At 38.0% G+C, this 15,412-nt stretch overlaps 1 protein-coding gene across 2 annotated transcripts in view; it reads right to left on the minus strand.

The window, feature by feature from the left end:
• LOC106957080 (acid-sensing ion channel 1-like) overlaps positions 1-15,412 on the minus strand; it is a 100,768-nt gene extending 85,356 nt beyond the window's left edge. The window contains exon 1 of one of the 2 annotated variants that reach the window (XM_015048285.1): positions 13,185-15,411. In XM_015048285.1, coding sequence (XP_014903771.1) covers positions 13,185-13,546 — 362 coding nt within the window. In that variant the 5' untranslated portion in view covers positions 13,547-15,411. Of the gene's footprint in view, positions 1-13,184 lie in introns of both variants that reach the window. The other variant, XM_015048284.1, reaches the window with a different exon arrangement.

Below are 15,412 nucleotides of genomic sequence, written 5' to 3' on the forward strand. Positions count from 1 at the left end.
GAAAGCAGTGGCACTTGTGGCAGGGGTCACACCTGCCACCGGAAGTGCCCTTAGTAGGTGCGGGGTCACGATTTGCGCCTGCTGTCTCTCTCTTTAAAGTGCAAAAGTACAATAGTGCATCAGTGAAATTTGCATACAGACAGGAACTTATGCAGAGAAATATGCATGATTAAGCTCAGGTAAACACACAGAGGAACGGTCATCGACGAAAGACAACATTAACTACAGAAATCTTGCAAAAATAAAACTTGCAACTTCCCTCACAGTGGTCTGTAAGGTTGTTTAAAAAAAGACAATTATAAAATCCCTTATTAGTTCCAATTAAGAAAGGCAGAACAGATTTTGCAAAAAGAATTCTAATAGAATAGAATATTGTACATATATAGAGATGTAAAAAGTCCTCAGTAGGAAAGTAGTGATGAAAAAAGATTTAGTGGTTAACAATTAACTACAAAGATAATTTCTTAGAAATATGCCATTCACTCTGTCCAGTTAACTTTTTATAACTTTGCAATTTTGCTGACATTGTTCCCAACTTCTTCTTCCACAGAAACAATCCGTCTGCCTCAGGACACCAACCAGGCGTGAAGTTTCACCTCCGTTGGGGACATTTTGTAACCACTTTGACAGCAAAATGACTTAAAATAATTTCTATATTCTAGTCAGTCCACTGTAACACAGTGTGAATCTTAGAGTCAATTAAATTATATTTACTGACATGAGATTATTATGTGGGTCAAATTCCATACTCATTTAGATTAAAATATGATATAATTGTATTTAAAAATGCCTGGGATTTAAGCATTTTTTTAAATCATATTGGATAATTTACAAAAATCCTTTTCTACAAAGAACAGCAAACTGGTGGTTTTCGGTAAAGAGATCGGAAACGGTTTGTTTGGGATTTTTGGGTAAGAATAAACATCTGCTAAAGATACATAAAGTTTACATGACCATCAAAAGAGAGGATAAATATATCCTATTATAATATGTTAAAGATGTTGAATCTGAGACAAAAGATTTTTAAACATTCTGATTATCTTAACTCAATTGGAAAACATGCTTTTCTTTAGAAGCAGCACTATTTTATATTGCATTATAACAAGGTGTTCCAGCTTCCTAAGCTGGATTTCTTCTTGAATAATTTTAAGTATGCTTAGTGAAAAAGTTCACAAATAACTTTGAGTCATATTCCACAGAAAAATCCATGAATTTCTGCAATTACTGAACCTGAAATAGTCTGGGGTCGACTATACACTTAACTCCAGCCCTGCCCTGCAGCAATTCACACTCCTCCCTCACCACTCCCCATTCAGCTCCTTCAGACTAGCCAGCAGCAATTAGCAGCCACATCTCCTGGTTGAACTACATCTGCTGTGCTCCTTATACAAGCTGCTTCTCAGTGCAACACTAGTAAAAACATTTATAAAGAGTAAATAGAGGCGCAGTGTTGTGCTGACTTCCTGAAGGCGGAGTTTCAGAAAGAGCAGGAGTTTTTAAAAAGACAGTGTCCCAATGTCAAGATGCTAAATTACAAAGTCAAATTTCTTTTAAGACATATTTCATATATATAGCAACTGAAGATAACATAGTTAATTGATTATGATATAAAATGTCACACTTTATGTAACCAAACACATAGTTAATTTTGTTGTTCAGTTTATTGTCCATAAAACACATGACTAATAATGTTGATCTAAACACTTTGGGAACCATTTATAATATTCCTCAGTTAGGAAACTGGCATCATTCACAGAAACAAATGCACCTCAATTAAGCAGAATGGGCCTCTGATGACCCCTCAGGAGCAACAACCCATCAGTAGAACAAGCACCCAAATTATGAAGAGCTCATTTTAAGCACTGTGGAAAAGAACAAGTGAAACCTACAGACTGAGGAACACGGAAAATGATTTGTGATTTTTTTTTTTTTTAGAAAATAACTGATAACTTTTAATTTATTCATTGAATGAAAAATGTATTGTGAAACAGTAGCAGTCATCCCATTAAACAGTTCATGTATCATGCTACTGTGATAATTTTGGATTGCTCAATTTACATTTACACGCATCAATGACTCTTTTTCTAAAGCCAAAGAATTCAAAGTTAGAAGTTAAAATAAGAGAAAGTTTAAACCCTTTGGCTCCAACAGTAAATCTGTCCAAAGCTCTGTTGACGCTGACACTTAGCTTATTTCTTTTGGACATGGGCGGTATTTCAAATCATTACTAGTGGAAAAACTAAATGGGATTTTTAAAAATTTCACAAGGCCAGTCTGTCTATGCCTCGAAAAGAGATGAAAGAAAATTAGAGAGCACTGTCTTAATATGAAACCACAGATCAATTTCGTTTCATTTCCCGACTCACTTGCAAGCACCTTCATATGTTCCACCGTGGACACGGCGGGCTTGCATACACGCTTCAGACTCAGAATATGAATGCCACGCGGTGTGTGGTGTAATTTGAAAGGGGGGTAATTTTCTTTTTCTATGTTTGCAACTGAACAGAGATTTAGGTCAGTCATGCTTCATGCTGGATGAAGTTAATATGAGTGAGAACACTGCGGCTGGCGTTACAGTCGAAGTGAATGCCACACAGTAAGTCATACTGAGAAACACCCACAGTTTGATATATTGTCACTCCAACAGATTAAAATGTGTTTTTGTGCAGACCAGGCACAGCAAAAAAGACGTGGACGTTGGACAAATCCATTCGTTTTGTCCTTTTCTGTTTGCTTCAACAACCAGATAAATTATAGGGTGACAACTTTCTAGAAGAAACATAAAATCATGTCAATTAAACTCGGCTTTGATTTTTAAAACAGGAGGGAGATGAAATCTGTTCCCAGATATCAACATGTTTCTGTGTGAAATGGAACAAAAGCAAAGACCTCGTTAAGATGCTCGCCGGAGCTGCTGAGATCTTGTCATTATCCGCAATGAACCCAGTCCTGTACCAACATGGGGTGAAAGAAACCATTATTCTAAAAGCATTAGAAAAACCCAGATTACACTCAACCCACTCAGGGAAAAATACCTAAATTATTGGAAACATATCCAGAGCCTGATGAAACAAAGAATTAAGAGTTAGGCCACATTGGTCATTGTTACATACAGAAGAAAACAGGAGCATGCCAACACTATGCCTACTGCAAAGCGCATGGTGGCAGGACGTTGATGGGGCGTTGGGAAAATTATAATGAAGATTATATATGAAAATATTGTAGCAACATCTCAAGACATCAGAAGGGAGTTAAAACTTGGTAGCAAATGTTCCAAATGAACAAAGAGACAAAGAATAAAGCAGATTTAAGAATGAAGTCAATGTTTTGGAGTGGCCATCACAAAACCAGCATCTTAACTAATTAGAAAACTGGTGACTGCCAGGCTTTTTTCAGGAAGAGTGGGCCAAACCTCCAGTCCACCAGTTTGAAGGAAGGACACCCAGAAGATCTGACCCAATTAAAGAGTTTAAAAGATTTCTATCAATTGTAGTCATGTGAACTTCTGAATAACAATAAAAAATGTTCTAGCAATTAAGTACAAATAGGTGTGGCAATCCCGACTAACAGTCAAATCTGATGTCATTTCTTTCACTGAATGTCCAACAGTCTCCAGTAATAATGAGGGATTCACACAATGTAACTCAACCAACCTAAAACTGTGGTTTTACCTTACTTACAAAGGTTAAGGAAACTTGGAGGATGTGCACAGGATCCTTAAATATCTATCAGTTTTACCAATATCTAATTTATCTTAAAAAAAATAAAAATAAAAAATTGTGTTCCACGATTTCTGGCAATAAAGTCGGCTCCATTAAATGAATAAAGCAGATAGGCATTCAGGACTTTAGTTGACAGTAAATGTTAAATGGTATTTTACTTTTATTCATTTTAGTACTAAAACCTCTCAGGTCGCAAATGTTGATTGATTTGAATTTCGCTGTTTTCTACCAACAGATGTTTTTAAGTGAGTCTGAATTGACCCATTATTTGTAGAGTTTGAGTCATACAGAAATCTGAGAGCAAGTTTCCTCTGCTAATTTCTCAACTTAAAAAAAAGCCATGATCAAACAAAAATTATTATTTGAGGATGTTTGTCCTGACATGAGCAGTTTTGTCCCAGTATAATTTCAGTAGAAAGCGTAATTGAGCTCATTTATTTGCCTTTTATGTCTAAACAACCAGTATTCACTAGTCATCCGATTCTATTTTGTTACATTTTTAAAAGATTGCATCTTTATTTAAAAAGCATGTTTGTAGAACTGGGTGAAGCTTGTTTTCATGTCATCACTTGTCCTGTTTCTACCCTAATCTTAACATGTTTTACGTCTTAAATGTTATAATCAAGAAACATGAACACAAACAGATCTCAGAATAAATCAGAAAACTACATCAAAGCAGGATAATGTCTTTCATTTAAAAACATTAGAATTAAAAAGTATAATTAGTGCTTGAATTGACCTAATCAGTGGTACTCCAAAAGACCCATCAAATCACACAAACTCAGTGAAAAGGACATAAAATCACAGCCCAGAACTCAGGCTTACATTACGACTACATCACTACACTGTCACAATTTAATAAGAAGCTACAGCTTGTTGTGGTATATTACGAACTTAATTGAATTGTATCCCGAGCTCCTGTCTTATAAGCAACACAAAGCTGCCAGGAGAGCACTTAAGAAGCTCTGCTCACAACCCCGAGTCAGAAGGCTTTAGCTGAAGCGCATACAATCACAATAATACGGCTAGATTTTTAATATTGCCCTGCCACCGCTCCCTAAAGCAATCACTGCAAACTCTCTGTGTATGGGTGGGGGAGACAAAATTGGATTATGGGCCACAAGCACTTTAATTTTCTTGTGGGAACTAAAAGGAATGAAGGCGCATCTGCAAAACTTTGCCACCTTATGGGTGAGTCCAAACAGCTACTGCTTTTCTGAGCATCACAAAAACTGAATTCAGTTCTTAAAGCAAGACAACGGAAACGAGCATTACTGTTTATTTAATACCTGAATCTGAAAGATAGACAATCTGAAATGGTTCTCCTTTTGATGCTAATTGTGCCTGTGCACTAACAAGGCCTACCTGACCATGTGTTAGTGATTCTGTACCTGGCTCTGACACAGCTACTATCCTGCTCTGGACAAGGTCATACAAATGCAAACTAGTGCCACCATGAAGAGCAGCAAGCCAAAACAAGCCTCTGTCATATTAATGAGCAATTACACAAACCGCCGATCCAAAACACAGCAGAAACATGCAACTCATTTCATGCAGAGTCTCATTTGATGTCATTACTGTCTGCTTTTGATGTCTGCCCTCCTTTTACCCTGCCACTTGTCCACAAATACACTAAAAAAAACTATAAATGCAAATGCAGCAACATTTAAAAAGCAAGAATCATCTTTTTCTGAATTTATTAGCAAGCAGTGCTTTCAAATTCAGACCATAGCCCACATTCATGCTGAAATAGATAATAAAGAAAGCCACCTAGCAGTTATATATTGTGGCTTTGCACTCTTAGCTCATGTGAATAGGGGGAAAGGTTTGCAAGCTCAGGAAACATGTGGGAGCCGTGCTCCGCGGTAAGCAGAAGACCCGCCTCTGTGACTTCCATGAGCTGATGGAGCACATCGCACCAGCAACACCGACTCCAAAATGACCTTTTTCTTAATTATCTTATAATTGCCTTTGCGACATAATCAAAATAAAACTGAGCAATTTACTTGCAATGTTCTGCACTGTCAGGTGTGACTTCAACCTGCAAATATGCGATGGAAAACAGATTGATTTTTTTCCCCCCACACCTTTTCTTGCTACAGACAGCGCGGAGGTGGAGTCGGTTTAATCTGTAGAGGCCCAGTTTTAAACTTGATGTTGTCTTAAACAGTGTGGCAGCAGTGGAACCTGCCAGATGAGGACGCCAATGAGCACAGACCCATCGCTACGTAATACCTGACCTGTTGTTTTCCATTCGACCTCCAACATGAGAAGTTCAGATTTTCAAAAGGAAAAGATTTCAGAAGCATTTTGACCTTCCAACTTTAAATTAAGATCATTACAGATTCCATTTGTAGTGGAAAAAAGTTGCTTTATCTTTGCATTTTTCTTTCCCAATAAAAACAAAAACTGGGAATGAGAAAATTTTGAGCCAAAGTGTCTTGAAAAAAATGCATTAATAATGTTCTGTCAGGATTTTTGCTACTTTTTGATATTTCTGTGATAAATATTATCATTAAATATTAAAATCAGAATCATTATTCTTTAGGCAGTTTGCTGGACCTACATTCCCTGTAAGGAGATTAAATTTCCCCGTCTGCCATTGAACGCACCAGTAACAAAAGCCAACAAAACTACAGTTCTCAAAAAATAGAGAGATGAAGTGGTCAAAGACATAAAGTAAAACATTACAGAAATGATTCAAACTGAACCCAAAGATTTATGGCACTGGTGTGTAATGGAGAAAATATTGACTGAGTATGACTCATGTATTACCTGACCCAGCAGCCTATTGGGCTGAAGAGAGTCTGTATTTGTAGTTCAGGATTTTAATAAAGTCAGACTATTTATAAAAAAAAAAAATACTCATAAGGACTTCAAGCCACTCCTGGCTGAACCAGAGAAAGAATTTGCAAGTGCTCTACAGAAGAAATATTCATACCCCTTTAAATTAAGTTTTATTGGGATTTATGAGATACACAAATAGTGATGAATTAGATAAAATACAAAACTACCAACTGTTTTTAGAAGCCAGAAGAAAAATTGTGGCTGAAAGAAAGTCTCAAACAGTTGACTTTTTATGGGAGAAGACACAACTTACAATGCAAAGCTATCAAAACAAAAAGCCATTCATCACATTAAACAAACACCTCAGAAAAATGATGGTGGCAGAATCATGTTGTGGGGATTTTTTTTTCTCTGCAGAAAAGAGAGAAGCTGGAGCTAATTACAGGAGAGTCCTTTGTGAAACACAACTTCACAAAGTATGAAGTTGTGTTTTCATACTTTTTACTTGCATACTTGGATATAAATTTCTGAAGAAATAAATGTGTAATCTTTGGGAATCTAGAAATGGTACCAAGAGATCAAGGAAAGTTGCTGAGGCCAAAAACATTTCTGTCCTTGATGTTTTCTTCTGATTTTTTCATGCTGTCACCCAGTGAAGCAGTAGACGTTAGGCCTTTAACTCAGAACCTTACAAAGCAGTGACATCACCTTCTGGGCTTTAAAGGCTTAGTAATCTCACTGCACGTCAAATTGGAATTGGTAAAAAGTGGTACAAATATGTTTCCTTCTAATTCTTCTGGCATTTATCAAATTTAAATAACTGTGGTAGCCATAACTGAAATACTGTATGCTGATTCAATGCCAAATGCTGATTCAAAAGAAGATATGTTTTTGAATACCGGATATGTAAATATCTGCTTTCAGATGATTAAATGGAGAAATTGTTGATCTCCAGATGTGCAAAGCTGGTAGAGACACTGCATAAAACACCTGCAGCTGTACTCACAGGGAAACATGATTTTAGAAAGGATTGATTCAGGTCAGCTGAACAGAAATGAACGACAATCTTTGGAGAAGAAACTAAAACTAATTTTAACTTCTTGCTGTCCACAATTATGTCTTTGTGTAGTTATACCATAGAACCCAAATAAATCTGAAATGAATGTCTCAGTTTTGATGTGACAAAATAGGGACATAAAAGATTTTGCACAAGTTTGTATATTTAATTGAGCATAAAACTTTGATTTTCTACCAGTTTGTAGTTTAAGCTCTGTGCGCTGTTGTGATTCACACTGGATGATGATTGTTCTCTGGAGTCAATATTGGCAGTTTCTTTGTACAACAATCTTTAAATACATTTTCCAAGTAAAAGACTGGAGGGGAACCAAGTGTATCATCAAATACTACAAAGTTTACCCTTTCCAAGAAAGAAAAATAGCTATTTAATGATATATATGAGAGGCATTCTCCACCAACGGAAAAGTCAAACTTATATCAAAACCACAGAAAATGATGCACTGGTCGGAAAAAAAAGAGGCATATGTCTCGTTTAAAGTTTAGAAAATCAATGATTTAACTACAGCATTAACGATGCTGTGAGTAGGGAGACGAATACGTCATGGAGAACTATTCTTTCCTTTTTAAGATCCAGCAATGAGAGCCTCAGATGAAATCACAAATCAATCCAGTAACCCTAAATCTCAGAAATGACATTTGGCAAACATCAGATGTCTGCAGTAGAGCCAAAACAGGAGCGCCTGGTGGGTAAGCTTGGCGTAGCAAAAGCAAAACCAAAAACTGTAGCTACGTTTCAGGAGTTTTATAAAGCTGTTGTAACACAAGCTATGAAAAATACTCCATTAAACTTGAGGGAACTGCCTCCTCGTATAGCCATGCTTTAAATTTCTGGCTCCCATTGATGGAGCCATAGAGAAATAAAGACTAATTTAATCAAATATCCCTCCTAAGTGTGGTTGTAACATTTTTTGTACTATTGTTGAACATACTATGCAAATACACAATAAGTCAAGTCACAGTTATTTATTCACTCTGCCTTTTTCTGATTGTGGGAAGAGAAATGCTCATTTTCAGCATCAAGATGCAGCAAAGTTTTATTCTGAAACATTCTTAAACACTGAAATATTTTAATTTAATTTGTAAAATTGAACAAAGCTTGGGGCACCTCTTGTTTTTTATTATATTACAAACTGCACACATGCTGAAGCAACCTGGTCAAAATGACTGAACACAGTCACATTTTGGCCCAGTAGACTTAAAATATCAGCTTTCCTCTTCCAGCATTAGCACTTTATGACTCAATGTGTTTTGAACATGGGTGCTGGTATATCTACGACTCATTCTACTTTTTACGGAAATCCGAATATACCCGCCTACAAAGTGTTTTTTTTTTTTAAGAAAAATCTCTCATGCTTTACTTCTGTGAGTAGCAAAAAATTAAAATAGAAGTCCCCTCAAAGCCAACAGAACAGAGAGGGCAAGAAACAATGGGAGATGTGAGAGTGTTAATCAGAGGGACAACTCTGTAGCTTAACAAACAGCACTAATTACGCCGGGATAAAGACGTGTTCATCACACAGCTTATGAGACACAAGTTAATTGCCTCAGCTTGTAGTCCCCTCCCTCCATCTAAAGTCAGCTCATCAAAGTCACTCGGAGCAAATGCAACTACATTTACTTTCCCTCAGCCTCCTGTTTTTTTCTCTTTTTTTGCCTTTTTTTGTTTAGATTTTTCCTTGGTCTTTCACCTGTTTTTCTGTCTGAGACATAATAGGTGTAACACAAGCCTGATATTTTAATAGAACTGCTAGTAAAACACAAAAACATATTATATAGTAAACATGTATTGATTTTTAAATCACACACTTGAGTCTGAAGCATTTGTGCTGCAGACTCAAGAAAGAGGGAAATATTACTTTCCAGAACGGCTGGAGTATGCATGCATGTACAGAGGTCATAGAAAAACAATACTCAGAGTGAAAATGGGAATTAGATATATGTCAGCCAAACATGTACAGCAATGCAGAGAGGTACTCTGTGCATGCTGCTGAGCTTAGTGGATCAATATGCTAAAAATAAATGAAGAGATGTGTTCAAGGTGGGATTAAGATGTGTCAGGTTTCCATATATATTTTATTTTCGCTTTTATGAAATATTAATTTTTGTGCGCTTTCTGACGAGTGAATTTTGTCTCCTCCAGAACAAAGTAAAACGTCTCCATCAGTATTCTTCTAGGGATTGTGATCAGAATAGGAGGGGGTGGCACTGAAAACAAAAAGTGAATATATTCAAACTCAACACTTTCAACATGAGACGGCGAGCTTGTCAAGGCTGCGACGATACTATATGATCAAAGCACGACAGGGAGCAACAAGTGAAGAGGGAAGAGATGGCAGCTGTGAATAACGCGCATCTCTCTACACTGTCAGCAGGAGACGTTAAAGTCAACTGGAGTCATTAATCTAATGCATGGATATTTGTGCACCATGAATAATAAAATAATAAAGAAATGATTTGAATCAGCAGAATGTTCTTACATGAAACTGTCAGTTGGTCGGTTCTTAGCTCTGTCACGCTGTTTTCTTTTTTAAAAAAGTCTATTGAATAATGCTGCCATTTTATCTAAACTTCCCAAATCACAGAGGTATGTGATTGTACTGCTGTGTGCAATCACATATCGTTGCTCTTTTCACATACATCTTTAGCTCTTTTAAAGTTTTTTTTTTTAAATGAGTTCATCAGTACTTGTACTGATGATTACCCTGTTTGTTTGTTTTTTGTTGTTTTAAGATTTAGGATATTTTCATACCTTATAGTAGAGTAGACTTGGTTCAACTAGGGATAAAAATTGCAAAATTTGTCACATTTTCAGCTCCTGCAGTTCTGTTTCACACTGTGCTGTGTCAAGAAAACCAAATCCTTTAAAAAACCACAACTTACTTCTTCACAAAATGTTAGATTTTAGCGGTGAGATGATTTATTTTTTGTATTTGGCTAAAGACCACAAACCACTTCTCCTGCTAGCACTAGACTCAAATGTTTGTTTTGGTTGTATTTACCCAGAATGCCCTGGAGCGGTCTCTCGTCGCCTTGGCATTCACATAAACATTCAAACTGCACCAGAGTTCACTTTAACTGATATCTGGGTTTGTAAGCGTACCAGTTTGCATTTTTTGGTTCACATTAGAGTTTGATTACGCATTCACACCTCCCCAAATAAACCAGATTTTCTAGGAAAATGAACCAGAGTTCAATTACAACAAACCGAACAGGCCAGGTGTGAAATCACCCCAGAAACAGTTACGGTTTCTCATCCGAGCGCAGTTCATAAATGTACTTTTTCAAACACTTATCACAGCTCAACAAACTGATGCTAGAAGCATATTTCATGTTGAAAGTATTACATAACGGTCACAGGAAGGGTTAATGTCCAATAAAACACGATTCATAATTCTCTTCATTATTAACTCTGATGCTAATGCTTTAATTTGTTGTCACCCAGCTTTCAGGGGCCACCTTTCATGCATGACCCTCCATCTTCCTTAGTTGCGTCAGAGGAAGGGCAGCGAAGTTCAGGGCTTTAAAAGGCTTTGCATGCTTTGTCCATGTTATTTTGCACATCTCCCAGAGCTCCTAAAGTGACAATCAAAGCAGGCCAACGTTAACAGTGCTTTGCACTTGCGTGGCAGACATGGCATCACCCAAGACAATTCAGACGTCACAGCTGACTTGAGTTTGCCTTCATTGCTGTTAACATGATTTGACACAAAAGTAACATTTTGTACGTCTTCAGAGTGAAACGGTAGCCTGAAGCATCTTGCCAGCTGGTTCAAGAAGCGTTCGTGATCAGATCGCTCCACTGGCGTGGAGAAATGTTCAGCTTTCAGACTAAATGCAAACAAATCAATTTCAAAAGTAAAATTTGCACATTAAATTGATTTGTTTCATAGAATGGCCTAAATCAAACATATGGTTTGGTTCATTTTTGTGAAAATGGTTTGCAGCTGGGGGAAGAAAATCTAAATCAAGTTGCTTGAGAACTTAACTTAAGATTAGCATTATTAATAACTACATTGAAGCAAGTATTGGTACTTTTGGCAATGTTAGAATGTGAAAAGTTCTGCTGAAAGATATAACCAACATCTCCATAAAACTTGTCAGAAGAGGGAAGCATGCTGACTCCAGACTTAATAAAAAGACATTAATACAACACCAGCAGATAATATGGCTCCTCAAATCATCAACTGCAGAAACTTCATACAGGATCTCAAACTACTTGGAGTCTGTGCCTCTTCAATCTTCCTTCAGGCTCTTGGATCTTGATTTCCAAACGAAATACAAAGTTTACTTTGATCATAAAAGAAGCCTTTGGACCACTGAGCAGCAGCTCAGGCCTTTTTCTGCTTCACCCAGGTAAGACACTTCTGACTTTTTCTCTAGTTCAAAAGCAAAGAGTCGTGACCAGTGTCCACGATGTGCCTGTGTGTAAATATAAAAATCCAGTTACAACAAACCGGGGCATCTACAGCTTACATAATTTTCCTCATATCAGCTCATCATGAGTTCATTCCTATTGGGAGAAAAGGGAGTTGTGTCATAGCCAAAATACAGACGTGGGAATGCTTTTAGAAGACGCACTCCTTCACTGTAACACAGTGAAGGATAACTCCTGATAACTCCCTATTTGTCTGAGGTTTCTATAGAAGACATGGTTCTTCAGCCACATCCTGACAACCGCCATCTATACACTACAATCCTGGACTTAGCAGCCATTCCTCTGAGTAAGTACATGGCGACTGCGGACAGTGAAGCACTCTTCAAGTGGCTTTGCAGCATAACCTATAAAGGCTGCAGTTATCCCTTCTGCTTGTGCACATTTTTTCTTCCACCAAACTTTCCAATATCATGCTTGGATACAGTTGAACTAGGCAGAGAGTTGTTGTGGATAACCCTTTGTGTGTGGAGTATCACTAGCTATATTTTAATTGATCATATATTTGTGCAATTTAACATTTCAAAAATAAAGTTGCTTAATAGAAACACACCAATTTAGAGAAAAAAATATATTGTTTTCCGATAAAATGTTTGGGCACTAGGATAAAGTGTTTTTTTGTGTTTGTTTAATTTTGTTTGCAAAACTGAAAATGAAAACACTTTGTTTCGGCATCTCACCAGTCATGCCATTAGCAACCGGATGTTGCTGGCACAAACCAAGAAGAAGAAGAAGACAGGAAGTAGTTGTAGGATCTGCATGTTTTTAATGACTTGTGTGAATAAACTCATTCATGTATGATTTTAATTGCTTTCTTATTTTACGGAATTTTTTTATCGACATTTGCAGAATATAAAGTTTTGTGCATATTTGTAATGTAAACACGGCTATTCATAACCCAAAAGATAATAATTTGGGGGGGAGGGGGTTATCAGCTGTAACTCGTAACTATAAACACTAAAAGAAATGTGTATTCAATGTTTCTTTCAATCATACAGTTTAAATGTGTATCTTATTTAACATTTGAAGAATGTGTTCATGAACCAATTTCTGTTCTCCAATTAAGTTCAAAACTTTACCACACAACAGATTTCTGCTGGAATCAGCAAAACACAGAGATAGACAAAACCGCCAACAGGTTAATAGTTTCAATTTGATCTACACACCTGCCGTTGAGCAAGGCGAGGAAGTCGCCAGCGTGGTACAGGTCGTTGTGAGTCACCTGGCTGAAGCGGAAGGAGTTGAGGTTGCAGAAGGTGACCGCGGGGAACACGATCATGGACGCGGCCACCTCGTCCAGCTTGGTGACGTGGGGATACTCGAAGTAAAACTGCACTCGGTCCACGCACACCATCACCAGCACCCCCAAAGAGGCCATGAAGAACACAATCCACAGGCTGCGCTTCACGTACTTTCGTTCATAAGTGAACATGTGCGAGATGCCGTGCAGCGTGGACCTGGTGGCAAAAACTTCAATGGGAGCCGGCCGCTTGTAGTCCACGTCCTCCGGGTCCGCTTTCAGATCCATTATTTCCAGCGGGATGAGTTTGGATGGATGGTGACTGGGAGGCTGCAAACCGCGCGAATTGGCTTTATGAATAAGTTGATGCTTTATTTATAAGGAGGATGTTGGCCGTTGCCAAGTTCACGCCCTTCTACGCATGTATTTCTCATGCAGTCTGTGTGAGATGTTGCGTCACTAACAGCCGGCAAAAAAAAAAAAAAAAGAGAGAGAAGCACCTCAATCACAGCATTTTACTCAAAATCGCATCTGAACACTCAGTCCGTACACCGAGCACCGAGCAGATGTAGGAAGCATGCGATATTTGCTGCCTCAGTTTAAAGTCACAGTTCCATAATTTTAATATTGAAAAAAAAAAAAAACATAGGAGCGCGCATGGAGAGATGCCAGCGCTGTCTTCTTCTCTTGCACACTTCTGTAATCTAAGCGAGTTGTTTCCACAGTGATCACCAAAAAGAGCAAAACCCAGGAACACACCAGTGGGGAATAATCAGAGCAAGAAGAGAAGGGAATTAAGAAATCAAAGCGCTGATGTCTTCTCTCTCATTGTAAGGCAGGAGAGTAGACAGGCAACATGGCTTTTTCCCAGATCCTCAAATCAAATCCGAACACGTGCTGAATAACAAGGAGCCGCTGATCTCTGGCCTGTTAATGTTTTAAAAGCAGTCGTCGGCTCGTCCTCCTGGGTTTTCCACAGCTGCATCACACAGGAGCTGGGTCTGTGTCAGAGCTGCCTCGGTCGGTGCGCCTCTGCTCGCATCCATTCCTTCACCACAATGCGGGGAGCAGCACGCCAAACACACTCACATCCCCCGTATACCTTCAAGTTTATGTGAGGAGAAAAAAGCGAAGGCGACCAGGGATTAAAGGAGGTTGTTCCTGCTTGAAACACCTTTCCTTCTGAATTCAGTGGAGGTTGTCAGCAGCTGCGGTGGCGGCTTGCCTGGATCACTTCCATTCGTCCCAAACAGGAGAGAGCAGCGATAGGACGGCGGGCTGAAGGAGTCCAACGTCGGCGACACACGACTTGTGTCAGGCAAGGATCTGAAGAGGCGATTAGAATAAAACTACATCACGGAGGATGTCACTGAAAAACGAACCAGTTTGCTGATACTTTCAGGCAGCTCAGAGAGCATCAAGTTTTCTCTTTCTGCCATTAGAGGTAATAATAATAACTGACAAAACATAATTTTAAAAGAACATCGGAGAAGTTACAACAGAACCCAATTAGATTGCACCAAGGGCAGGAAGAAAACAACCAAAAACCTAGCAAAGAATTAACTTCCCACATTAGATTTTAATGTAAGTATTAAGTTTATAATGTGGGTTCCATGACAACCACTACACATAATCTGACATGAATATGGCTGCCATGTCTATAACTTTAGGTCTGTAGATCTATTTCACTCACAACAGCAAGTGTTTTTGGTAAGTTTCTACTTTGTGACTGGAATTTGGTAAAATCCTTCTTACATTCACTCAGACTGGATGGAGAGCATCTGCAAGTATACATGTTCAAGATTCTGCACAGATTTTCATTTAGATTTTGCTCTGGATTCTGTCTTGGCCATTCTAACTCATGTTCTCTTCATCTTAAATCTTTTAGGATTTTACAACTCTACTCTACCACTTTGGTGCTGACTATTCCTGTCTCTTCACAGTGCTGTTTGTTGTCCTCAGAAAGACTTATTGGGTTGTCGAAAAACAAATTACAAACAGGTGAACTACTTCTGAAAGGAATTGTTTGAGGTATTGACTAAACATAGCTAAACACAAATGCATGGTAAAAAATAAAAAAGAATAACTGGAAAACTGCAGTTTTCCTTTCACGTCACAATTTTGCTCTACTTTCTGTCACATAAAGTGACAATA

Source organism: Poecilia latipinna, unplaced genomic scaffold, assembly GCF_001443285.1.
Source record: "Poecilia latipinna isolate Pla-1442-1.1 unplaced genomic scaffold, P_latipinna-1.0 Scaffold871, whole genome shotgun sequence".
Lineage (NCBI taxonomy): Eukaryota > Metazoa > Chordata > Actinopteri > Cyprinodontiformes > Poeciliidae > Poecilia > Poecilia latipinna.